General features: G+C 40.0%; 1 protein-coding gene across 2 annotated transcripts; it reads right to left on the bottom strand.

Moving 5' to 3' along the window:
* Positions 1–26,428, bottom strand: PLK4 (polo like kinase 4). 2 transcript variants are annotated; one of them, XM_089672189.1, is made up of 16 exons: positions 26,196–26,428; positions 23,617–23,712; positions 23,122–23,217; positions 22,917–23,031; positions 21,233–22,250; positions 17,452–17,552; positions 16,506–16,813; positions 15,683–15,787; positions 12,500–12,602; positions 11,077–11,226; positions 10,669–10,802; positions 8,097–8,188; positions 5,875–6,022; positions 4,483–4,614; positions 3,382–3,488; positions 1–600 (listed from the first exon to the last, which is right to left on the bottom strand). In XM_089672189.1, exons 1-16 carry the CDS (start codon positions 26,223–26,225, stop codon positions 501–503), a joined length of 2,835 nt encoding a protein of 944 aa, XP_089528315.1. In that variant the 5' UTR covers positions 26,226–26,428; the 3' UTR covers positions 1–500. The 2 variants fall into 2 exon arrangements, with proteins under 2 accessions (XP_089528315.1, XP_089528316.1); XM_089672190.1 differs by lacking the exon at positions 26,196–26,428 and adding an exon at positions 25,770–25,935.
* Positions 26,429–27,029: the final 601 nt, after the last annotated feature.

The raw sequence follows: 27,029 nt of genomic DNA, 5'->3' as shown, positions 1-27,029 counted from the left end.
TTGGCTTCATAAGAAATTTAAATGTATTTGTAATTATCTCCAGTTGCTTACAAATAACAGGGTTCAACTAGTCTCTGTTTGCAAAAGTAAAAAAAGAAAAAGGGTTGGCTTAGTAATTGCAAGTATTAATATTTGTTAAAAATAGTAACAGTTCATATCACTGCATTCATTACTTGTGTTACTTCAGCAACATTTCATTAGAGAATAATTACAAATATAACTTAACATAATAATAAAAAAATAGGCTTTACATTTTACAAAACATACAACATTTACATATACAGATCAAGACACACAAGATCTATAATAAACGTGTCTGTAAATGGTACTGTTATTTACAGGTTAAGAATGCTGAATCTACAGACATTATTGGAGGAATAGGGGTTTAAAAAAAAGCACAGATTCCATGAAAATAAACACATAGCCATATAGTCCATTGATGAAAGTGGTCATGTTTTGTTGGCTGAGGTAATTCACAGTCATGTACAAGAAGCCATTCATCATGAATGGCTGGAGGAGTTAGCAAAGAGCATTAGGATAGAAGAAAGGCACTGCAATTTGCTTTTGATGTAGTCTGGAAGTCTGTCATTTTCTCCATGTCTACAAAATAAAATAGAATAGTTACTTTAGAATACATTTATCTGCTCCCAACATAAGCATTCGACCACTTTTATTGGATATACCTAAAATTTAAAAGGTTCAGTTCACCTTTAACAAAAATAAATGCAAATGTTTTTGCAGGGCAAGAAAGAAAAAACAAGTAAACATTTTTTTTTTTCTACACGAAAGCCTGCAAAGTGATGCATCCACAATTAGTGGATCGCAGATGCAAGGTCAGGTTCCTGCAGACACTTTCTACAGCTCTCCATGGGCTTTCAGTTAATGAGCTGCAGGAAGTGTCATTGGATTATGAGCTTGCTGATCAGTGCGCTCATAGTCCTTTGAAAACTACAGATCTGTGTGCCGCAGATCTCTGTGAATGAATGATGCAGCTGTGCAGGCAGACCCCCAAATTGCTGTGCCGTGGGGGAGGAGGTAAAAGTTGGGGTGTTTAGCAGCACAATACAGGTGTAACATTTAGCTAAAGGTGGAGATAGCCTTTAACCACTTGCCCTCCTGAGGATTTACCCCCCTTCCTGACCAGGCCATTTTTTGCATTACGGCACCGCATTACTTTAACTGACAATTGCGCGGTCATGCAATGCCGCACCCAGATTAAATTTACGTCCTTTTTTCCCCTATGAATTGAGCTCTCTTTCAGTGGCATTTGATTGCCTGTGTGGTTTTTATTTTTTGCGCTATAAAGCAAAAAAAGACCGACAATTTTGAGAAAAAAAAAATATATTTTTGACTTTTTGCTATTAAACATGTCCAGTAAAAAAGTTTAAAAAAATCAAATTTCGTCATAAATTTAGGCCAAAATGTATTCTGCAAAGTCTTTGCTAAAAAAAAAAAAAAAAAATCCCAACACATGTAAATTAATTGGTTTACATGAAAGTTATAGCGTTTACAAATGGTGGTATATATACTGGGATTTTTTTTTCTTCCTACTAGTAATGGCAGCGATCAGCGACTTTTAGTGGGACTGCGGTGGGCATTCTGACATTGGGGGGGAACTAACTTGGTGTCACTGACATCCCCAGTGACACCAATACAGTGATTCGGTGATTGACATCTGCAGCCGCGAATTGCAGCACGGGTAGGGCTCGCGTGCGCCCCCTACCCGGAAATGCAAAATCACGTATATATACACGTGATTTTGCGCGCCCGTACCACCATGTAGCAGCATATCTGCTATACGGGTAAGCAGTTAAAGTGTACATCTAGCTAAAACTTCAGTTTACTTTAGCTTTGGATGAAGTACGGAAGCATTACAACCAATCAGGTTTTTATTTCTTCCTGGTGAAAATAGTTTCACTAGAAAGGAAGCAAAGAGAAATCTGCAACAGTAAACAGACAGAAATAAATTTTTTTTTAATAGACATGAAATAGAGGTAAAACCTCAAATCAGCCTCATATTGCTGTCTGTGTGCCTGCTGCAGATTTCCATTACAGTTCCTCCTTGCATTTATGGTGTGTTCATATAAATTGAGAGGATTGCAAACAGTCTATAAAACCATTTATATTACTATGCAAATCTGGAAGTAAATTCAGAATCAAAAATTACCTTAGAAAAAAAATTGTTCAAGATACACATGGACCTCTCACAGGACCCTTGTGTGCTTTGTAATATCAGATACAGTAAGTTACATTTTGCACTAGAGCATTGAAAAACTATACCAGCAGCATAAGAAAAAAAAAAAAAAAAAACACCAGATAATTGGTGATAGATTTGGAGTTCCTCCACAGGTTTTTTTTTTTTTTTTTGCACCTTCACCTCCTGCCATCACAGCTGCCACACATTCATGAACAAATCTCACTGCTAATGTTATTTATGAACACAATCTTGTTTACATACAAAAAAATATATAAACTTTGTTCATTTTTTCTTTAAAGCCAATGAACTTAGACCTTACTACTGCTTTAAGTTATATGGACAAACGACAAAAAAAAAAAAAAAAAAACATGCTCTTTCACGTTAAGGGCATAATGTGCTAGTACGCATCCCATAGTAGCCCATTATGGAAGACTTACCTAAAACGAAGCCCTCCAGCAGCACGCTGTAACTCCTGACAGGGCTTCCATCTTAACCTGATCTTCCTTCCAGGTTCGCAGACTTCTGCTGTTTGAATGGCCTAGTTGCGGTGACGTCACTCCCATACATAGATACAGGAGCCACGATCACAGCACAGCTCTCTGAAGAGACAGCATACTCAATATGCCATCCCTGCAGAGCGCATGCACTGGCTACAGAAATAGTGAATATCGCATACATGGTGCATGTTTAGGAGATATACCTTGTAGATTTATTATAAGCATACCTGTAGATACAAGTCACAAAGCAGTGTTTACAGTATAATCACTCTACTCCAGTGGTTCTTAACCTGGGTTCGATCGAACCCCAGGGGTTCGGTGAGTCAGTCTCGCGGGTTCGGCGGAGGTGAAGACCCACACCGACTCATATGATTCGTGCAGTAAATATTCATTATTATGTTTTTGTTTTTGTGTGAAAATCATGTTTTAATGGTTTTGTTCTTTGTTCTTAATGGTTTTGTTCATTTTGTGCACCTATGTATAAATATATACCTAAACATATACCTATGTTTTGAATTTGAAAAATCATATTTTATTTTTCCAATTAAGAAGGGTTCGGTGAATGCGCATATGAAACTGGTGGGGTTCAGTACCTCCAACAAGGTTAAGAACCACTGCTCTACTCTCTTTTATAAGTGGGTTTTTTTTTTATATATTTAAAAAAATTATTTTAAGCATTTTCCATACCTTGTTACTTGTCCATTTGGGTCCGTATAGATAATTGTAGAAACTCCTGGCTGGACTACAAGCTGAGAGCCATCGTTGAACTGCACCCATACAGCCCCTGTGTTTAGCTGTTTACAAGAGAAAGAAATTAAACTCAACAAGAATCTTAAGAGGCATTTGCGTTCTATGGGTGGTTTAAAATGCCTTGGAGCAGTTCCTTAGCTATGTGGATGATTTTATAGATATCTAAATTTATTACCTTTGTTGCCTGATGCAAAGAAATTAAAGTCTATCTTCAGAATATGGCTACCCCCCCCCCCCCCCAACTGATTGTTGAAGACAAGAAAGGAGAAAAATACCCTGACTAAATGCCATTTTTACTTACCTAAAGCTGCAAACACTTGGTGCTGCAGTCTGGAGAATTCTCTCTTCTTTTTTTACTTTATGTGGGGTCCTTCTTCAGATTGTTCAAGTCACTGCCTACACGACATGGACATTTCCTATTGACAGTCCCCTCGGGATCTAAGAGGAGTAATGTTGGCACAAAGGGACATGCCAGCAAGGGACCATTTTTGCATTAGCAGTCCCCAACACCGAAAAACACTGAGGGACCTAAATAAGGGACTTTCAGTAGCGGTTAGAGGGAGTAATGGAGGTCATATTTTGCCTAAAATGGGCTTTAATTAAATTATACTAGCCATGGACATTTAAACAGTGCTTGCCAGGCTTGGACAGATTCTTTCAACAAACTACAGAATTTCCCATTAATGCCCTTATGTACCTAAAGTATTTGTTCACAAAATGCACATGCCATTATAGCGATGTTAAAAGGTTACTTGCAGGAACAGGAAATGCACATGTGTGTTGTGCTTGACAAAACTTTAAAAATGCAATAATCCAATGGAACATTAGACAAAATTCCATCAGTATGAATCGATTTTTCCTTGCAATGGTAGTCTGAACAATTTTCCCACATGAACAACATTTGTGTAGTCTTTATAAACTGGAATAAGAAAAATACTTACATATATTTTAATTAAACTGCTTACCAGGTGAAATTACTTAGGTTCAAATTCACTAAGCCAAATCAATAGTTTTCAGTAAGTTATGTTAAAAATTTACCTGAGATGCCCATCCCACGTTTTTAACAAATACAGATTTAATGACTTGGCTTGGATCCGGAGTGTGGGTTTTAGTGGTAGTGGAGGTAGTGACAGTCTGAGCAGAAAATACAGATCCTTCATATGACAGCATCTAGTGCAAGAAATAAAAATCAGAACTGAACAAAAAAAAAAAAAATAGTAACTAGATTGCAGTTATAGGGCATTTAAAGTGGAGCTCTATCACAGTAAGGTCTTGTGCTGTCTATAATCCCACTGGGGAAATTTCCCCTTAACTTTATCAGAATAGATGCAAGTGAAACTCTTCCACAACATTTTGGGACACAGAGAGCCAAAGGTAAGTTTCTGTATCATGGCGACATCAGCTATTCTGCACAGTGATTCAAGTTCAGTACTCTTACATAACCTTGCATGCTTTTGGGCTGTCCCTCTGCTAAAGGTACAGGCCGACTTTGCCGCATTGAGGGACGAATGGACAGGGCTATGTATTGTAAAATCTTGGATGAGAATCTTCTTCCCTCAGCCAAAACACTGAAGATGGGTCGTGGATGGGTGTTCCAGTATGACAATGACCTAAAACATACCACCAAGGTAACAAAGGAGTGGCTCAAGAAGCACATTGAGGTCATGAAGTGGCTTAGCTAGTCTCCAAACCTTAATCCTATAGAAAATGTATGGAGGGACCTGAGACTTCAAGTTGCCAAGCGACGGCCAAGAAATCTTAAGGATTTAGAGAAGATCTGTAAAGAATAGTGGACCAAAATCCCTCCTGAGATGTGTGCAAATCTGGTAACCAACTACAAGAAATGTCTTACCTCTGTTTTTGCCAGCAAGGGTTTCTCCACCAAGTACTAAGTCATGTTTTGCTTGGGGATCAAATACTTATTTTACTCACTGAACTGCAACTCCGTTTATAACATTTGTAACGTGTGTTTTTTCTGGATTTTTGTTTGATATTCTGTCTCTATCATTTAAAATACATTTTAGTTTAGCTGTAAAATGCAGGAGACAGAATATCAAACAAAAATCCAGAAAAAACACACGTTACAAATGTTATAAACGGAGTTGCAGTTCAGTGAGTAAAATAAGTATTTGATCCCCAAGCAAAACATGACTTCGTACTCGGTGGAGAAACACTTGCTGGTAAGCATAGAGGTCAGACATTTCTTGTAGTTGGTTGCCAGATTTGCACACATCTCAGGAGAGATTTTGGTCCACTATTCTTTACAGATCTTCTCTAAATCCTTAAGGTTTCTTGGCCATCGCTTGGCAACTTGAAGTCTCAGCTTCCTCCATCAAAAACTGGTGTGAATTGGCCTAAAAACTGAAATCTGTAGGAGTGCTCTACTAACTGTTTAGATATGTACTCCTCTACATGCACAATTCTACTTACAGAGGGATTGATGTTTGGCATCTGGTTGGGAGAGGATGTGCTGCTTAAAACCTTGTTGGTGGAGTCTTGATCCTTGTGTCCGCATCCTGTTTCCCCAGTAGATGTTGGCTCTATAAGGGGCTTTGGAGAATCTATAATTATTGGTCTCCTGCCGAATGTAAAAAACAGAAGATCCACTTAGAGAAGCGTTTCTCCACTCAGTTTCACAACGTATGGCTGCATGCTATGCTTGTAGGCATTAATCTGTTGCACTGTATGCATAATGTACTGGAATAATAACAATAACAATAGATAAGTTTGTCCTTGATGGTCACCAAAAATACAATTGCATGCTTTGTAATATTGAATTTACTGTGATGACTTTGGACAAGGGGACTCTGGGGAACAAATCAATGTAATTTAACTAGTGCCAGATATTAGGTGTGCTACATACACCCAACAAAACTTCATCACTGTACACAGGATATGTGTATCATGTCCAGTCTCTCTGCCCTGCTTCTGGGACCCTGCTTTCCAGTGTACAATAATTGTCCGTTTTGATTAGGAAAAACCCAGCATTATGGTATACTCAGAGGTGTCAGCAGCTGCAGCTGTAAAAAAAAAAAAAAAAAAAAAAGCAGACTATAGAAAAATACAATGTAACATAATGTTACTTTTGTATCTTTTTGTTCATCCTTCTGCAGGCCAAAAGGAATGAACCTAGATCAGCAAAATGATATCAGTTAACCACTTGCCCTCCTGAGGATTTACCCCCCTTCCTGACCAGGCCATTTTTTTTGCATTATGGAGCTGCGTTACTTTAATTGACAATTGCACGGTCATGCAACGCTGCACCCAAATGAAATTTATGTCCTTTTTTTCCTAGGAATTTAGCTTTTTTCGGTGGTATTTGATCGCCTGTGTGGTTTTTATTTTTTGTGCTATAAAAAAAAAAAAAGACTGACAATTTTGAGGTAAAAAAAACAATATTTTTGACTTTTTGCGATTAAACATGTCCAGTAAAACAAAATTCAAATAAACCACATTTCATCATAAATTTAGACCAAAATGTATTCTGTTACATGTCTTTGCTAAAATAAAATCCCAGTAAGTGTAAATTAATTAGTTTACGTGAAAATTATAGCGTTTACAAATGGCGGTATATATACTGGGATTTGTTTTTTTAATTTTTGTTTTTACTAGTAATGGCAGTGAACAGCGACTTATAGCGGGTCTGCGGTGGGCATTCTGACACTGGGGGGAACTGACTTGGTGTCATTGACATCCCCAGCGACACCAATACAATGATCAGTGCTTAAAAAAAAAAAAAAAAAAAAAAAACGAATGGCAGCACGTGTACCTTTGTGTACCTACGTGTATGCCCCCTACCTGGAAATGCACAATCATGTATATATATGCGATTTTGTGCACTCGTGCCACCCTGTAGCAGTATTTCTGCTATAGGGCAGTCGGGAAGCTGTTAAACCAACCTGGCAAGTATAAAAATTAAAAAAAAAGAAATAATGAAAAAAAAAATAATTTTTTTCATTATTTCTTTTTTTTACAATAAAATGTTCCTGTTTAACCCCTTAATAACCCTTAGCTTACACTAATCAGCCAGATTTATTCTCCTCCCTTCAACTATTACTTCCCTGCTGATTTTTTTTTTTTTGTTCATTAATATTTTTACATATTTAAAAAAGTGCAAAATTGAAAAAATACATACTTCATTTCATTTGTAAATAAGTTTGCAATGCTTTATACCAGAATCATAATTTTAGTGTCATTTTAAAAAAGACAAACAGAATAAAATGTGCACTTTTTGTTTGCAGTAACATTATTCATTTTTAAATTAACAGTGCTCAAAAGAGAAAAAAGTGCATTTTGTTTAGTTTATTGCTTTTTATTGTCGAAGGATTGCAAAAAAAAAAAAGAAGAAAAAACACAAACCAACCAAAAACAAAGCTTTGTTTGTCCTTAAATAAATAAAAAAAAAACCCAAAAAAAAACAATATGTATTACCTATAAACAGGTCCACAGCAGAAATGTAAAAATTGCCTGGTCCATAGAGGGTGAACAGGTGTGAGAGGTGAAGTCGTTAAACAGGTTTGGCCGTCAGCAATTTCATAGTCTACTTGCCCCTGCTTTTAGCCATCAGTGTATAAATAAGTCTAACATGCGTTTATTCTATTTTAAGATGTCTTGTGCAATTTTTTGCACAACTATAAAGAAATGTGTCTTACCTCCCAAACGTCACAGGGAACAAAGAAAGATCATCTCCTTTTTTCTCCTCAACATTAACAGCTGATTCCAAGGAGAGACAAACCTGGTGGCTCTGCAATGTATGTAGTAGTAACCAAGATTAAATAATGCTACTATAAAACTGGAAATATACTGCTGATATCTATGCATGGGATCTCTACCCTAAAATTACCCTAAACAGCAAGATGCCATCCAGCAATAGTTTTTTTCCCCTTTATTTTAAACTGCTGTACCTGGCAAAAACACACTTCTTGTTTTAAGGTGACAAAGCTAACTCAGTACATTGTATCTATTAATGATTAGCATTATTAATGAAAAGACAAGACTACCAAACACCCCACAGCCCTCCCGTTCATTATCATTTGGGGAGGAGTTTGTAGTTTATTAAAAAAAAAAAAAAAAAAAAAAACCACAGCTGTTATTGTGTGAGATTTCAAATCAGTACATAGGAAGTTTAGAGCTCACTGAAGTTTTGGCAGGATCAGCTGGTATTTCTCTGCACTTGCAAAAAAATATACTAAAAAGCGAGGACTTTTCTGTTTCAATATTTGTATTGAAAAAGTTTTGATTTTAAGAATATAACAAGCTCAAAATACGCCCTTGCAGGGGCAGAGCAGAACAATAACATATAAACAGAGACATCCTGCTGACTTGTATTAGTCAAATAACGAAATGTCCAATGACATCAAGAAGGGACGGCAAAAAGCCGAGCCAAATAGCAGCAGTAATTCAACATATAAACGGTAAAGCCTCCTGCGCAGCTGTTTCTAATTTACTATAATGAGCTGCTGCTGACACCCAATCCTCTCCTTCTTAGATGGATTAATAATGAATCAATATATACATGGTGTAGCGCTGCGGAGACTTATAAACACATATCCAAAGTGCATAACCTTATTGTGAACCAGATAAAAAATACTTATGCAATGTAACGTAAAACAAGCATAGATATTAGGTGATTATGACACTCAGTGATTCCCTATGGTGAAATATAGATGGTGCCGGACCGGAAGTACATCACCACGCCGCTATGTCTACGCGTTACGCCACGCTTCACACAGCTTCGTCAGGATCCTGACGAAGCTGCGTGAAGAGTGGCGTAACGCGTAGATATAGCGATTTGGTGACGTACTTCCGGTCCGGTGCCATCTTGGCACTCCAGAGACCCAGCAGTACACCCATGGATAGTGACATTATTGCTCTGTAATTTTCAGGTAAACGTGAGTGTGCACTTGGCGTTTTTTTGCCTACAATAAATGTGATATACAGTAATACACTATGGTGGATCTCTTGTGTTCTTATTGCATGGTCCATAACCATATGAGTATATAAGCATATATATACTGGTGTCTGTCCGTGGAGGATAAGTGGAAGGAGGAGGAGAGAGTCTTTTGGAGCCAGTGGAGTTACTTCTAATTTGGATAACGAGTAGGATCTTGGAGTGATCCGAAAGGCTGTTTGGCCCCTGCGGGTCGCAGGAGGAAGGTGAGCGGGCACGTCAGCCATTGTAGGATTCTCACCCATCACCAGCACTGACAAGTTGTGCATGCTGTTTGAGTTTCACATGGTCAAAACTGCTCTCTTTTTGTGGACATTTATTACCATATACTATGTGTGTGTGTTGAAAGCACTAAATATTGAAGTTATTATCTGCACTTATACTATAATCACTTGCATAGTGATGTATATTTCACCATAGGGAATCACTGAGTGTCATAATCACCTAATATCTATGCTTGTTTTACGTTACATTGCATAAGTATTTTTTATCTGGTTCACAATAAGGTTATGCACTTTGGATATGTGTTTATAGGTCTCAGCAGCGCTACATCATGTATATATTGATTTGGTAATTCAACATAATATAGGAAAAAAAAGAGAAAAGAAAAAGAAAATAAAACAAAAGGGGATCCAAAAAAAACATGAAAGAAGGGAAACTAGAGGGATCACAGATCCTGGGCTAGCACAGGCAGTGACAACAGGAGGCCATAACTAGTAGGAGGCAGGGATGGTAAGGAATAACGTATCCAAGGTTCCCAAACCTTAAGGAATCTCAGATGAGAATCATGAAGAATGCTAAACATCTGTTCATTGAACAACATAGCATTCATCCGGGTCCACACCCCCTGGAAGACTACCGAAGGGGTTCTCCAAGAAAAGCGAGGACTTTTAAAATGCACTTCTAATTCTTGCTTAGATTATATGTGTTTTTATTAACATTTAACTTGTTACCTCATTGGCATGATCCACGTAATATTTAATTTCATCACCCATGCCACTTATTCTGTTCCCATGTTTCAACGGTAAAGCCTCCTGCGCAGCTGTTTCTAATTTACTATAATGAGCTGCTGCTGACACCCAATCCTCTCCTTCTTAGATGGATTAATAATGAATCAATATATACATGGTGTAGCGCTGCGGAGACTTATAAACACATATCCAAAGTGCATAACCTTATTGTGAGCCAGATAAAAAATACTTATGCAATGTAATGTAAAAAGCATAGATATTAGGTGATTATGACACTTTTTTTATTAACATTTAACTTGTTACCTCATTGGCATGATCCACGTAATATTTAATTTCATCACCCATGCCACTTATTCTGTTCCCATGTTTCAGCGTGTGGGACTTCCCAGATTTTTCAATTATCCGAATGAACTCTGCTGTTTTTTGGATTTTAGCTCCTAACAAATATGAAATACAACATAGATGTTACAATACTTAAAATAACAGTTAACTTCAGTAATTAAGAAGATGCATTTCATATTAGCAGTGTTCTAAAATTCTAAAAATTAGAAAGACACACTTCTCTTCTGCATCCTCTTATACTGAAGCTCCATTGTTTTTTGATCCAATGAGAAAGTATGTTGTGTTATAGAGTTACTGTCTGCCTTATTCACATTGTCGAACCCTTCCCTTTGTACTTTGTTGAATCTATTTTCCTTCTGCAGAACTCACCATCATAGAAGCAGGCTTCTAAATCAGCATTCGGAGAGTTCTCCATTAACATACATTTTGCATATCTACTATAGTAGGTCACTTTTGGAGTTTTGGATCGGACAAGTTCTGTGAATTTCGATGCGTACTGGTATTTCTTCCAATATTTTTCTTGGGAGGAAAAAAAAAACAACAAAAATTAAAAACACAAGGTAAATAAGAGGGAGCAAGCAAATGTTGAGTGACATCCACAAGAAAAATGAACTACAATTATCAGTTTGATACAAAATGCCTTTTATAGGCCTGGACAAAATAAAGACCCACAGTGAGTCTCATAACAGTTTTTTGGGAGGAGCAGTCAGTGTTGCTCTTCAGAGTCAGAATTTATCATGCATTAGTAATATGAAGGCTATATTTTACTATAGGTCACGGACAGTTGTTCCTTCAGAAAAGGACAAAGGGCCCTGTGGGAGCCAAATCATCACTTCCAGGACTCTTCCTCTTTACACTGAAGATGGTTCTTAATGACATTGGTTTGGGGTCATTGTCCTGCTGCAGAATACATTTGGGCCAATCACATTCCTCCCTGATAGTATGGCATGATGGAGATGTATCTGCCTGTATTTCCTCACATTGAGGACACCATTAATCCTGACCAAATCTCCAAGTCCATTTGCAGAAATGCAAGGAACTTGCAAAGAACCTCCAATATTCTTCACTGTTGACTGCACACTCATTGTACTGTTCTCCAGTCCTTCATGAACAAACTGCCTTTAGCTACAGCAAAAGATTTTGAGTTTTGATTCATCAGTCAAGACCACCTGCTGCCATTTTTTTTCACCCCCAGTTCCTATGGTTTCCTGTATAATTGAGTCATTTAGCCTTGTTTCCATGTCCTATGCAAGAAAACACAGGAACTGGGGTGCACAAAAATGGCAGCAGGTGCTCTGGACTGATGTGTAAAAATTTGAAATATTTGGCTGTAAAATAATAAAAAGGCAGTTTGTTCACAAAGGGCTAGAAAGCAGTACAATTTTGACTGCCAGACATTGAGTCTGTCTGGGATTACATGGAGACAGAAGGATTTGAGGCAGCTCCGAAGATCTGTGGTGAGTTGTCCAAGATATTTGAAACAACCTACCTGCTGAGTTCCTTCAAAAACTGTGTGCATGTGTACCTAGAAGAATTGATGCTGTTTTGGAGGCAAAGGGTAGTCACACCAAATATTGATTTGAATTTCTCTTCTGTTCATTTACTTTCCTTTTTGTTAACTAATAAAAATAAACTATTAACACTTCTATTTCTGAAAGCTTTCTTAATTTACAGCATTTTTTTTACACCGGCCTAAAACTTTTGCAGAGTACTGTATATCCTATACAAAATCATTATAGTTTCTGTTAAAGGGGTTCAAATATAGCAAATAATATGATTATCTGTATTATACCTGGTAAGCTGTCAAAAGTGTAACTCGGCATGCCTTCTGGGGGAGACGGAGGCCTGTCATCCAGAGGAAACCCTTTGCCTTCATTTGGATGATACACATATATCTAAAGAGGAAACACGTGGTCATATCATGAGATTAAAACAAAACTAAATTAGATATTGCACCAAGCTGTTACGCCAAAATAGACATTATGTTGCAAAATGTCAAATCTTAAGATCTTTATAATGGCATGGTGTACAGACCCATAGAGCAGTGGCACATCAGCTTTCCTAAAGGCTAAGTTCACCTTTTAAGGAAAAAAAAAAAAATGAAATGCACATCTTTTTTGCAGGCAAAAAAAAAACATTTTTTTTCCCTTAATTAGGAACTTGTAAAGCATTGCACCCGCTATTAGCACATTGCTTGTGCAATGTCAGGCTCCTGCAGACTGTCAGTGTAGCGGTCTGCCCATACCTCAGGGAAGCAGGCAATTACTGAATTGCAGAAGACTCAATGAACTACTAGAGCGCTCATCAGTGCCCTCATAGTTGATTGAGAACTACAAGCTGGCAGCCACAATGGTTGACAGCAGTTATAATTCATTAATTCCCAAAAATCTGTAAATGAATGACGCAGCTGGGTGGATCGCACTCTTTTTAAATTTTGACAGCATGTGCGGGGAGAAAATCCCCTCGCCCACTATCACAAAGGGGGCTCAGAGAAATGCTAATTGAATAACATGTTACACCCTGAATACGGGTGAAACATATTGTAAAAGGTGAACTTATCCTTTTAAAGTAATATGAGTAAAGTGCACTGCAAACTTAAAAGCATTTTTGGACAGAGCTCTGGATAGAGAAAAAAAAGGTTGGAACCTCTTTTCACTATTGCATGGATACTGACAGCAGTAAAAAACAAACAAACCCGAGGTTCTAACCCCCCCCCCCCACACACACACACACACACGAAAAAAAAATTGTCAGAGTTCCACTTTATGTACTGTAAGGAGGACACTGTTTTTGCTATTGTATTTAGATATGTATTACTGCTTGCTGCACTAAATTTAACTTTACAACTGAAAATGAAACCATTTAGGCTCTAACTAGAAACGTATCAGGATGAGAAGAGAAAAAAAAAGGATCTACTTGAAACTGCAGAATTTACTAATTGCACATCTAAGTAGTGTAAAAGACACTTGTCCTTCAGCTCCCTTCTGTGTTGGCCCACATTGACTAGAATGGAGCTGTATACTAAGGATCTTCAGCCATCTATGTTCCGCTGTATACTAAGGATCTTCAGCCATCTATGTTTCGCTGTATACTAAGGATCTTCAGCCATCTATGTTCCGCTGTATACTAAGGATCTACAGCCATCTATGTTTCGCTGTATACTAAGGATCTACAGCCATCTATGTTCCGCTGTATACTAAGGATCTTCAGCCATCTATGTTCCGCTGTATACTAAGGATCTTCAGCCATCTATGTTCCGCTGTATACTAAGGATCTATAGCCATCTATGTTCGGCTGTATACTAAGGATCTACAGCCAGCTATGTTCCGCTGTATACTAAGGATCTAAAGCCATCTATGTTCGGCTGTATACTAAGGATCTAAAGCCATCTATGTTCCGCTGTATACTAAGGATCTACAGCCAGCTATGTTCCGCTGTATACTAAGGATCTATAGCCATCTATGTTCGGCTGTATACTAAGGATCTACAGCCATCTATGTTCGGCTGTATACTAAGGATCTACAGCCATCTATGTTCCGCCGTATACTAAAGGATCTACAGCCATCTATGTTCCGCTGTATACTAAGGGTCTACAGCCATCTATGTTCCGCTGTATACTAAGGATCTTCAGCCATCTATGTTCCGCTGTATACTAAGGATCTACAGCCATCTATGTTCGGCTGTATACTAAGGATCTACAGCCATCTATGTTCGGCTGTATACTAAGGATCTACAGCCATCTATGTTCCGCCGTATACTAAGGATCTACAGCCATCTATGTTCCGCCGTATACTAAAGGATCTACAGCCATCTATGTTCCGCCGTATACTAAGGGTCTACAGCCATCTATGTTCCGCCGTATACTAAGGATCTTCAGCCATCTATGTTCCGCCGTATACTAAGGATCTACAGCCATCTATGTTCCGCCGTATACTAAGAATCTACAGCCATCTATGTTCTGCTGTATACTAAGGATCTACAGCCAGCTATGTTCCGCTGTATACTAAGGATCTATAGCCATCTATGTTCGGCTGTATACTAAGGATCTACAGCCATCTATGTTCGGCTGTATACTAAGGATCTACAGCCATCTATGTTCCGCCGTATACTAAAGGATCTACAGCCATCTATGTTCCGCTGTATACTAAGGGTCTACAGCCATCTATGTTCCGCTGTATATTAAGGATCTTCAGCCATCTATGTTCCGCTGTATACTAAGGATCTACAGCCATCTATGTTCGGCTGTATACTAAGGATCTACAGCCATCTATGTTCGGCTGTATACTAAGGATCTACAGCCATCTATGTTCCGCCGTATACTAAGGATCTACAGCCATCTATGTTCCGCTGTATATTAAGGATCTTCAGCCATCTATGTTCCGCTGTATACTAAGGATCTACAGCCATCTATGTTCGGCTGTATACTAAGGATCTACAGCCATCTATGTTCGGCTGTATACTAAGGATCTACAGCCATCTATGTTCCGCCGTATACTAAGGATCTACAGCCATCTATGTTCCGCCGTATACTAAAGGATCTACAGCCATCTATGTTCCGCCGTATACTAAGGGTCTACAGCCATCTATGTTCCGCCGTATACTAAGGGTCTACAGCCATCTATGTTCCGCTGTATACTAAGAATCTACAGCCATCTATGTTCCGCCGTATACTAAGAATCTACAGCCATCTATGTTCTGCTGTATACTAAGGATCTACAGCCATCTATGTTCCCATTCAAGTCAACGAGGACTGAAAGATTTGTCAGAAAACGCTGTAAACAACTGAAGAGGTTGTATTTGTGGAAGTGAACAGCTGGGAGGGGGGCTTTAGCAAAAGTTTTTATTAAAAATGTACACCTGTCCCTAAATAGAATGGGGGAATTTACAGCTGTAAACACAGATATTGATACCAAAAAAAGGAAAGAAAAAAAACCCCACAGTTGGTTGACTTGTGTTGAAGAAGAGAAGCACTTACTAAATCGCCATCACACGATATCCTCAGCACCTCTTTAACTCGTTCTTGAGAATTCTGCTCTTTTAAAAATTCCATGCAAACCTCCCCAGTGTCAAGAACGCTTACCTATATAATGAAGAAAGAAAAGCATATAAACATGAAATAGCACTATAGCTACCAAAACAGCGACATATCAACAGGTGGTGGAATTTAGACACTGTTTGGGCCATGTCAGATGGGCAGTTCTGCCCCCAGTAACATCCAGTTTAAAGGGTAACGCCACTTTCAGAGGGGGAAAAAAAAATATAGCATATGCAACTGCTACACAAGCAATGTTGTAATTTTATATTAAAAATTACCATTCCTGTACAATGTGCATTTGCTGCAAAATGGCAACCTTGAGGTGAATAGAATGCCCCCCAGAAATGTAATTTCCTGCTTGTGCCGTTAGCTCATCAATTTTCCTAGAAACCTAAGATACAAGTCAAAGAATTTGAGTTTTGCTGAGATACTCCCGCCAAGGATTAAATACTTCAGCAGGGATGCAGACCCTGCAGCTAACACAGCGTGTATGAGGTGATTATAATGAACCAGATCCTCCCATTCATATTCTGTCTCCAAAAGACATAGCCTTTTCTTCAGAGCAGAAACAGGTAGGACTGTGCTACTAAATTATAAAGTTTGTTAAAAACCCTGTAATGTACATTGATCACCTGGAGGAGATTGGTTTTTTTTTTTTCAACAAAAAGTGGAGTTACTCTTTAACCACCTCTTCCACATGAAAGCTGTTTGAATGGCTTTCTGGTTTATAAGATACAAGCATCAACAATGAGCTCATACATACCACTGCATTCTTTGTTTTTTGCCTGATGGGCTTTAGCCTCTCAGAGTTTAGTGGAGGAACGATACTTCTCAGGTTGTGGTAACCAGGAACTTGTGGGGGAATTCGACCTTTAAGATGCTGCTGATTTTCTTCTGCTTTACGCTGGCCAGCAGCTGGAAGTCTACTCAGTCCTTTCTGTACATTTTCATAAGAGTCAGTGGCCGTCTTCACTTTAACATCACTCCATTTGTATTGAGGAGCTTCTGGTTTCATGGCTGGTTGGCAATAGTAATTGGCACTGTTTTTTTCCTGAGGTTTGTGTATCTGGCCTAAAAATAAATAAATAAATTCGGTATTAGGAACTGAAAAACACAAAAATGTTTCTCCCAGACAAACTGCATTAAAGCCCAACATCAGGAAAAGTGCTTCCTTGCAGTGGGGCTGCACCTGCACAGGATGGGAAATGCATTTCTATTTATCTGATTCTCCAATACAAGACTCCCCTACACTCTGGACTTTACTTTGGCATCATCATGTCCAATGCAGGACTATGGCCCTTGAATCAATCTTGATGATGTTAGGGGCATCTGAACACTGAAGTGCAGGAGCATAGAAGATGCAGGGTCTAGTCTAGCAGAGGAATCTGTGGCAGCAGAGGATTGGGTACGTAATACTGCTGTACCTGGTCCCCCTAAACATAAAACCAGCAATTAACCCTTGCAAGGAAAAAGGTTTGCTTTCCCAAGCGCTCAGCTTTAAATTAACCTAATAAAAATGATAAGATACTGTATATGCTTTCCTCTGGATCAACTGTGGGTATAGGATTATAACTTTTTTTTCCCCCTATGGTTGAACCGGATGGACCTTTGTCTATTTTCAGCTAGACTAACTATGTAACTACATATCAGACATATAAATACTGCAGTAGTCAACAACCATGTATATATTTTTTTTTCTTAAAACCTACCGTTTAGTTGCATCGCTCCAAACCATTGCTGTATAGTTTCAGTCTGGCACCTCTCATCAGACCTTGCAGCAGTTGGCTTTGGAAGACAGAAGTATTCAGAACTGAAGCCAAATAAAAACAAGGTTATAACCTCACGTGACAACTTGATATCAGGATGCAAAAGGTAGTCACATTTGAAGGGTTGCACAGTCTTAATTATATCCCTTTGATGTGTTCCTACACCGTGTTCCTACACCGTGTTCCTATACTCAGCATTTTTCTCGTTATTGGACTTTTGCTGAAGGGGACATCCAAACTTAATGCAGTTCCCTTGGGTCTTGCACACAAAGGACACAAGGTATACTTAAAATTTCACAGATATTAGTTTTGTATTGTGCAGAAAGAGAACCAGTCACCAATGGGCATGTATTTTGAAAAACCCACTTATGAATATAGTAGTGCAGCCTTAAACTATTTTCAGAATTACATGAAAGAAAGCTAAAGACTTTGAAAACTGAGGGTTTACTCTCCTCTAGCACCCTGCCCAGTGTGTCAGCTTTGGACTCTGAGCTCAGGGAGGATAGACAGTTTATCCTCTATGTGGGGGCCTTAGGGTGCACCCACACTTGGTATGGCTGAACTGAACCATGCCCAAGTTTGATTATCCTCCTGCTGGTCTGCACTCACACTGAGCAATAACTGTTCTACTATAATAAGTGTTCTCATACAAACTTACATCACCTCTACCATCCTGACACCACAGTGATTTCTGCGTCTGTTAATAGTGTTCTATGGAGAGTTCTGTGCTCAGGCACAGTTTGCACATACACAGAAACTATCTGTACTGGACTACCTCTTCCAAGTGGTGGTATGCTTAACCAACCCGTTCATTTGTACACTCACACTACACAAACAAAATGGACCAGGTGGGTGAACGGTAAATAGTAAAACTGCCATTCTGCGTGCACCCTTACAGCCCAACACTGGACTGACATCTCTGCTCTAATAACCAGAGAGCACAACCGAAAAGGACAACACCAACTTCCAGAGAGGTAAGGTTCAAAATAAAAAAAAAGTGGACATTTAAATTAGAAACATAGAAAAGTGACAGCAGAAAAAAAACAAGTAATTTTTTTTTTTACTTTTGGGGATTGAAACACGTTTGCAGAGTTTTGTCCCAAGCATGTTTGAATCCACTTACTGTTGACTGACTCACTACCTTTGCTTGAAATCTATCCCAAGCATCAACTACCCTTTCAGTAAAATACATTTTTCTAAAATTAGTTTTGAACTTTCCTTCTGCTAGTTTGAGGTCTCACCCTTGTGTCCCTCATCATAGCTTCTTATTGAAAATACTGCCCTCCTGATCCTTATTCACCCCCAAGATGTATTTAAAGTGATTGTAAAGTTTTTTTGGTTTTTTTTGGCTTATTTCCCCCAGACTGTACAAATGAAGTTCCTTAAATCTCTGTTTTATCCCTCAGACCTTTCACCACTTTTGTTGCCTGTCTCTGGACCTGTCCTGTTTTATCAACATCATTTTGTAAATGACGTTGCCAGAACTGAACACTGTATTATTCTAAATGAAGTTTCACTAAAGATCTATATAGGTGAAACCAGACCTCCATCCTGCTGGTGATCCCTCTAGTGATGCATCCTCCAGGGATATCAACCCTATTGCACGCCTTTGTGTCATTAGCAAAAAGACACACCTTACCCACCAACCCATTCCTGAAATGAGCTACAAAAAGATTACATAGAACAGGACCTAGTCCAGGGCCTTGTGGTATACCATTAGTGACTAGTCTCCTTTCTAAGTGAACCCCATTTACAACCACACTCTGGTATCTATGCTTTAGCCAACTGCATACCCACTGAACGACCCAAGGGTTAAGCACTTAAGTAAACAGCTTGTAGAGCAGTTTTGCAAATTTCCTTTTCTGGACGGATTCCCTTTAAAGTTTTGGATAGAGTGGCGAATCCCTCTCAAGACTCCATTGCAGATGCTCACTGTCCCAATCAGGGGCGGACTGAAAACTCATGGGGCCCCTGGGCAATAGGGGATCATGGAGCCCGTGTCCTTGCCCAAACTCAAAAAAGCCTATGAAAAAAAAGGTACCAGGGGCATCTCATGGGGGCCCCCTACTGATCCCAAGCCCTCGGGCAGTGCCCGAGTTTCCAAATGATCAGTCCGCCCCTGGTCCCAATTACAATGGTTTCATCCGACAGTGAGAGGAAACTCTCCAACACCAATACAAACAAATATTACTTCTTTTTTAGTAGAGTGGGGGAAGGTTATAATCCCTGTCAATTATTACTATTAGTTTTCATTAAAGGTATACTTCTAGGCATGCTGTCATCACCATAGAACCTTTATACAAAACAAGCAACTTCATACACAGTTTGTTTCATTTCTACATCAACCACATAAAACTATGTAACTTATTCTATTTTTTGATCACAAGACAAAAAAAAAAAAAAAAAAAAAAATATCAGCTGTAGACAGGAAAAGAATATACAAAAAGGCTTTTGTAAAGATACATAGGTAACTAAGGATTTAGTCAGTCCATTCTAACAGGCTCTAGGCTTTACTTTACTCCCTCCACAACCTTGAGCCTGGGTTCACATATATGCGGTGTGGTATATCACATGTGATTTGCACAAGAACCGCACCGCATTCCTGTGCAAATCACATGCGATTTGTGTGTGGTGCGATTGGAGCCATACATTTTGTATGGCTCTAATCACACCGCTCCCACACCAAAAAGGTGCAGAACCCTTTTTTGGGACCGCACTAGAATCAGATCGCATGGGTATTCACACCTATGTGATCCGATTCTGCACATCGCACCGCATTTTGCGCACCGCTTTTGGGGGGGGGGGGGGGGGGTTATTAATTTAATATACACACCCGCAGTGGTTCACACAAACGGGGTGCGATTCTGATGCAGTGCGGATTTCGCACTGAAAACACTGCAAATTCCGCACCGAATCAGTGTGAGCCAGGGCTCAGAGTACTTGAGTGTTATTACAACTGACCACGTTCTACCAACCTATCCAGCCAGCATCCAATTAAGACATTAGCTTCTCCAAATGCCCACACAATCAGTTTCACCATACATGTTAAATGTATTTCCCACTGGCTGCTAAACATGAGTATATACTGTACATTTAGCCAAAAGAAAAGCATGAACAAAAATCCTGATCCTTGTACAGGGTCACCAATGGGAAGGGTGTATCCTACCCAGTGAGACATCCTTCACAATTGAAAATTGCCTCCCTGTAATCATAAATGAACTAAGCACCAGCAGAATTTTACTTGCATTGCCTTCCTGGCTAACGATCATGACATAAAAATAGGAATATTCATATTACCCCTAGTGTAGAGCAATTTACATCCATCTTGCAAGTAGACATCAAAACTGATGGTGACTTTTGCCTATGTCCTGGATTTTATATTGACACACAACCTGAACAGTATAATGCACAGTGATGTAACAGAATCGTTACCAAATTACCCCTGGGCTTTGGCAGCCATCTGTAGAAGACAGCATAATCCCTAGAGGGTAATTAGCAGGTAACTGAAATCAGCTTATATAGCTTCGTGTTGCAAGTGTATTACAGCTGCACAAATTAATGAACTAATTTCAAATCGAAATTCTCAACTATATCTACAGTCTAGCTAATGCATTATAACCACGCTGCTATTCAAAAATATGAATACCAGGAATAGAGCAGGTACATTAAGCAGCCACTAGTACATACCTAAGTATTCTGCTCTAGTAATATGTATTTTACTTACGGTGATTTCTCCTTCACTGGTGGTGAGGTATGTCTGTCCAAGGAACCATGCTTTGCATTGTCTGAGAACATATGAGGAATATCTCCATAACTGTTTCCGGGAGATGAAGCAGAGGTCCTGTAACCAGTCAGCAGACCAGGTTTGCTCAGATTCTCCACAGAATGACACCTATCTGTGAAGCTTCCCGGTTTACTATGATTCTGGCTGTTTGAGGTACCCGTTCTATCAGAAGAGTGAGCTCTGCGGAGGTAGCGAGAGTGTGGCCTATCTTCAATGACGGCTTTTCTTCCCCTTCCCTCAGAGAGATCATATTCCTCTCTCTGGCGGTTATGGAAGCTCCCTCCATCTCCAGTCAAAACATTACTTGGTTCCCTGTCCTTGAACTGGAAGATGTTCATTTTGTTTGGGAGTGAAGGCCCAGATAAAATCCTCTTTTCTGGTAGGCGCCCACTAACACTGACCCCAGAGGAACCTGTAAAGCCTGTAGAAATTGTAGCATGGCCACTATCAATGGAATCTTCAACTGCTGCCATATCGGTACATGTGGCAGAATACCCCGTCATAAATGAATGGTCCAGCACAGAAGACAGACTTAACCTGTCTGCAGGATTTTTACGTAACAGCTGAAAAATTAAGTCCTTTGCCTCTCTTGACACAAAACTGGGCATATCATAATCTGCCAAAACTATTTTATTTAAAGTGTTCTTTACTGTGTCCGTGTCAAAAGGAGGTTGACCCACAAGGAAAGTGTACAACATGCAGCCCAAGGACCAGACATCCGATTCCAGGCCATGAGCGCTCCTGGTAGCAATTTCTGGGGCAATGTAGTTAGGTGTGCCACACATTGTAAAGTGTTTCTCATTTGGCAACTTCAATTGGGCTGCTAAGCCAAAGTCTGCAATCTTGATGTTCATATCACTGGAGAGCAGAAGATTAGAAAGTGTGAGGTCTCTGTGTAGGATGCCATGGGAATGAAGGTACAGCATGCCTTTCACTATTTGCTCCATGAAATGCCGAGCTGTAGATTAAAAAAAAGAAAAAAGAAAAAAGGGATTTAAAACACCATTCCTTAAATTTGAAAGAGGAAATATATCAACAGTAGAATAACATCACTTTTACTATAAACCAAAAGAACAGAAATACAAATCCAACAATTGTTCTACCCGGAATATGCACTTTTCTTGTTCAAACTTTTTATTGATATTATAATATAGGAAGAAAGACATTAACAGTAGGCAATAGACATTATATTGACAGTAAAGTGCAGGGAAAAGTATATACAGTGTCAATGTCATTATATAGCAGGGGAGAGTCAAGAAAACAAAGCAGTACAACTTGTGATGCCAAATAAGTAAAACTTCTTATCAGAAGGTAGTGGCATATCACACTGACATGAAACGATAGGGATAATGACTCTCCAGAGCTGCGTTAGGGGTGAACAGAGGGGGACCGAGGGGCTCCAGAGCTGCGTGGGGAGTTAGGGGTGACGGAGATGACTCCATGGTTGGAAAGGAAAGAGGTAGTGATTTGTGTGTTCGGTTAGAAGTGGTGACAGATTAATGCTGAAAAGGAATATGCACTTTTAACAAGGGCCTATCACGGCTTTAGGTATTACGGCACTACAGATGACATAATGCATGCAAGTACCAATATTAATCTCAGGCATAAGCTGACTTTAGCGCACCTTCTTTTTCTGTAAAGGGTTTCTTCCGATTTTTTAAAAACCTGTTCATTTCTCCATTGTGGCACATTTCAAGTATCAGATAGACGTAGTTGCTGTCTTCAAAATAATTATAAAGCTATTGCAAGGCAAAAAAAAAAAAGGAGACCTGTGTCACAAATCTTTCTTCAATATATCACTTTCACACATTGCTTAAAAAGAAGCCTACCTCCAAAATAGATGGGTGCTTCAGCTGGCAATGGATCTCAACCTCATTACGCACTCTCTGGACCATGCCAACCCTCTGCATGGCCTTTTTGTCAATCTATAATGAGAAAAAGAAAACCATTATTCTGGACAAGTACAAAAAAAATTATCAAAACACTAAAAACTAATAGTGAAGGGCATGTTCATCAGCCCTGCCTAGACAACGCAATTCCCAATTTTTTTCAGTGTGCAATGAAAAAGAAAAAAAAAAAGAAAAGGAAATAAGAGAGCGTGCATTTTTACACAGCACAGTTGTGTTCTGCTGCACTACATTGTGTTACAATGCACATTTTGTGACATTTCAATGACATACAAAAATAAATAAATGAAAAAATAAAAGTGCAATGTGTTGTATTATCGCAATCACACCTTCCCTACACAACGCACAAAGCAAACATGTTATCCAGGGCATAATGTGCACCAGCTTGTGTGAATGGTTCCTTAAAGAGGGACTTACCATTTTGATAGCCACTTCGATGCCTGTATGTATGGACTGTGCCCTGTACACACAGGCAAATGAGCCTTTTCCGAGGAGGTTGAGGACCTTGAAGTCCTGGAAGGTGAAGGTGAAAAAAAAATATTAAACTTTTCACATAATAATTGGGCGCTATCAGCACGTTGTCCAATGATAGTCAATTCTTGCACATAATCATCCATACATACACAGACAGATCCTGAACATAAGTTATACATATATGCATAGATCATGAGCATTGTTACTGTATACATACACAGACAGGTCCTGAACATATTCATACACGGACAGATCCTGTGCATAAGTTGTACATATATACACTGACAGATCCTGCATGTAGTCATATATGCACAGATCTTCAACACAGTCATACATTCACAGAGAGATCATGCACATAAGTCATACTACACAGATCTTGAACACAGCCATACAACCAGAGAAAGATCCTGCATATAAAAAGTCATCTATACATACACAGACAGATGCTGCACATACATAAAAACACAGATGGATCCTGCACATAGGTCATATATCCATATAGTTGCACAACTGTTGTTGCTTGTAAAATCTTGAATTTACTCAAAAAGCAACAGTGTACAGTACGGAAAAATGCAGTTCAGTTGACGCGTTTCAGCCTACACGGCTTTAAGCAACAACGGTTGTGCGGATCAACTATATGGAAGTATCACTTTCAGATGAGTGACTGAAGATTGTGCACCCATGAGCTACATTGATGGATTAATGGGTAGTAGCACTGTTCATTTCACATATAAATCATATATACATACACAGTCCAATCCTGTACATACATAAAAACACAGACAGATCCCGCACATAAATCATATATAGATACACACACAGATCCTTCACATAAGCCATACATACATGTACAGCTCATACATATATAAACACACAGACCCTGTACATAAGTCACACGTACATACACAGACCTTATACATAAGTCATACATACACAAAGAGATCCTGTACACACAAACACATACATACAGTGACAGATCCTGCACATAGTCATACACACACAGACCCTGTCCATCAGTGACAGATCCTGCACACAGTCATACACAACACAGACCCCGTCCATCAGTGACGGATCCTGCACATAGTCATGCATACATACACAGACCCCGTCCATCAGTGACGGATCCTGCACATAGTCATGCATACATACACAGACCCCGTCCATCAGTGACGGCTCCTGCACATAGTCATGCATACATACACAGACCCCGTCCATCAGTGACGGATCCTGCACATAGTCATGCATACATACACAGACCCCGTCCATCAGTGACGGATCCTGCACACAGTCATGCATACATACACAGACCCCGTCCATCAGTGACGGATCCTGCACACAGTCATGCATACATACACAGACCCCGTCCATCAGTGAAGGATCCTGCACACAGTCATGCATACATACACAGACCCCGTCCATCAGTGACGGATCCTGCACACAGTCATGCATACATACACAGACCCCGTCCATCAGTGACGGATCCTGCACACAGTCATGCATACATACACAGACCCCGTCCATCAGTGACGGATCCTGCACACAGTCATGCATACATACACAGACCCCGTCCATCAGTGAAGGATCCTGCACACAGTCATGCATACATACACAGACCCCGTCCATCAGTGAAGGATCCTGCACACAGTCATGCATACATACACAGACCCCGTCCATCAGTGACGGATCCTGCACACAGTCATGCATACATACACAGACCCCGTCCATCAGTGACGGATCCTGCACACAGTCATGCATACATACACAGACCCCGTCCATCAGTGACGGATCCTGCACACTGTCATGCATACACAGACCCCGTCCATCAGTGACGGATCCTGCACACAGTCATGCATACACAGACCCTGTCCATCACTGACAGATCCTGCACACAGTCATACATACACAGATCTTGAATATATATATGTATATACATACAGCTCCTGCACATACTATATACATATGTATGGTGGATGCAGTTTGTTCCCTCTGTACAGGATCCTGTAGAGTGTCCTCTCCCTGCACACGTACATAGACCCCCTGTATATCCAGATCTATGTAGACAGGGTAGAAGGCAGTAGGACCCCCTGTAGATGTACCTCTATGGAGTTCTCCCCCTGCAGTAGCGGTGTACAGGTGTCCCCCATCTCCTGCTCATGACCCCCATCAGAGGAAGGGTCTTTGGGGACCAGGTTGGGGAAAAGGAAGGTGAGGACCCTCTCCAGCATGATGTTATACACAGCACACGGGCTGACAGCAGACTGAGGATCCTGGCATGATGATGACAGTAAGTAGACCCATTCCAGCCCGGCTCACTTCCCGCTGTCCTAACTGACAGCAACCAGCACTACATGACAACCAGCACTGTCTGACAACACAACATGGTCGGGGACGCTGGGGGCGGGGGGTAACTAGCACACGGAGCGGGCTCCCCCGGGACATGTCATCTCACATGACGGGAGGGAATTGTCACCCCCCTGCACACACTGAGGGAAGGTCTTATCACCAGATCTCCCTCTACACACCTCTATCCTCCCCCCGATGCTGCTCGCCATGTTCCCTCTGGGCGCCCCGGCTCATCGTCGCAGAAATACACGGCCTGGGCACTCGGAGACTCCCGAGGTAGCGAAGAGGAAGGTCTCAACGAGCTGGAGGTGACGGTAGATGGAGCCGCGAGAGCCCGCTTCCATTCCCGCGGGGCTGCTTAGTTGTTTTTCGAAAATTCCGCCCGTTACAGTCACGTGATCCGAGCGGTGTGCGTACACAACGTGATGGCGTCAGGAGAATCTTTCGGAGGCTGAGTCGTCTGTACTGAATGCTGGTGTTTCAATAAAGATTTGTTTGTTATGAGGGCTTGGTTGGCGGTGGTAGAGTCTTGCCAGCCAATACATGGCGGGTGAATGGTAATTGGGAAGGCTAGATACCGGAAATCAGGCGAGGGGTCCCAAGACATACTGCTGGGTTTATACATTATATATATATATATATATATATATATATATATATATATATATATATATATATATATATATATATTTATATATATATATACACACACACACACTGCTAAAAAAAATGAAAGGAACGCTTTATAATCAGGGTATACCATCGTCAATTAAACTCCTGGGATATCAGTCTGGTCAGTTAAGTAGCAAAGGGGGTTGTTAATCAGTTTCAGCTGCTTTGGTGTTAATGAAATTAACAACAGGTGCACTAGATGGGCAACAATGAGATGACCCCCAAAACAGGAATGGTTTTACAGGTGGAGGCCAATGACATTTTTTTCTGTTTTTCACTAGTTTTGCATTTGGCTAGGGTCAGTGTCACTACTGGTAGCATGAGGTGATACCTGGACCCTG

Source organism: Staurois parvus, unplaced genomic scaffold, assembly GCF_062004578.1.
Source record: "Staurois parvus isolate SC_StPar_1 unplaced genomic scaffold, SC_StPar_1.0 ptg000122l, whole genome shotgun sequence".
Taxonomy (NCBI): Eukaryota; Metazoa; Chordata; class Amphibia; order Anura; family Ranidae; genus Staurois; species Staurois parvus.
The sequence above is the reverse complement of the archived record's forward strand: the minus strand, read 5'-3'. Positions and strand labels throughout refer to the sequence as shown.

Excerpts from the sequence above, each read along its gene's own strand:
- PLK4 (XM_089672190.1), bottom strand. The coding sequence starts at position 25,898 with ATGCTGGAGAGGGTCCTCACCTTCCTTTTCCCCAACCTGGTCCCCAAA. Across the intron at positions 23,218-23,616 it reads TCGAAGTGGCTATCAAAATG|ATTGACAAAAAGGCCATGCA; the intron begins GTAAGTCCCTCT and ends TTCTCATTATAG. Across the intron at positions 8,189-10,668 it reads ACGTGGATCATGCCAATGAG|AGCCACCAGGTTTGTCTCTC; the intron begins GTAACAAGTTAA and ends CATACATTGCAG.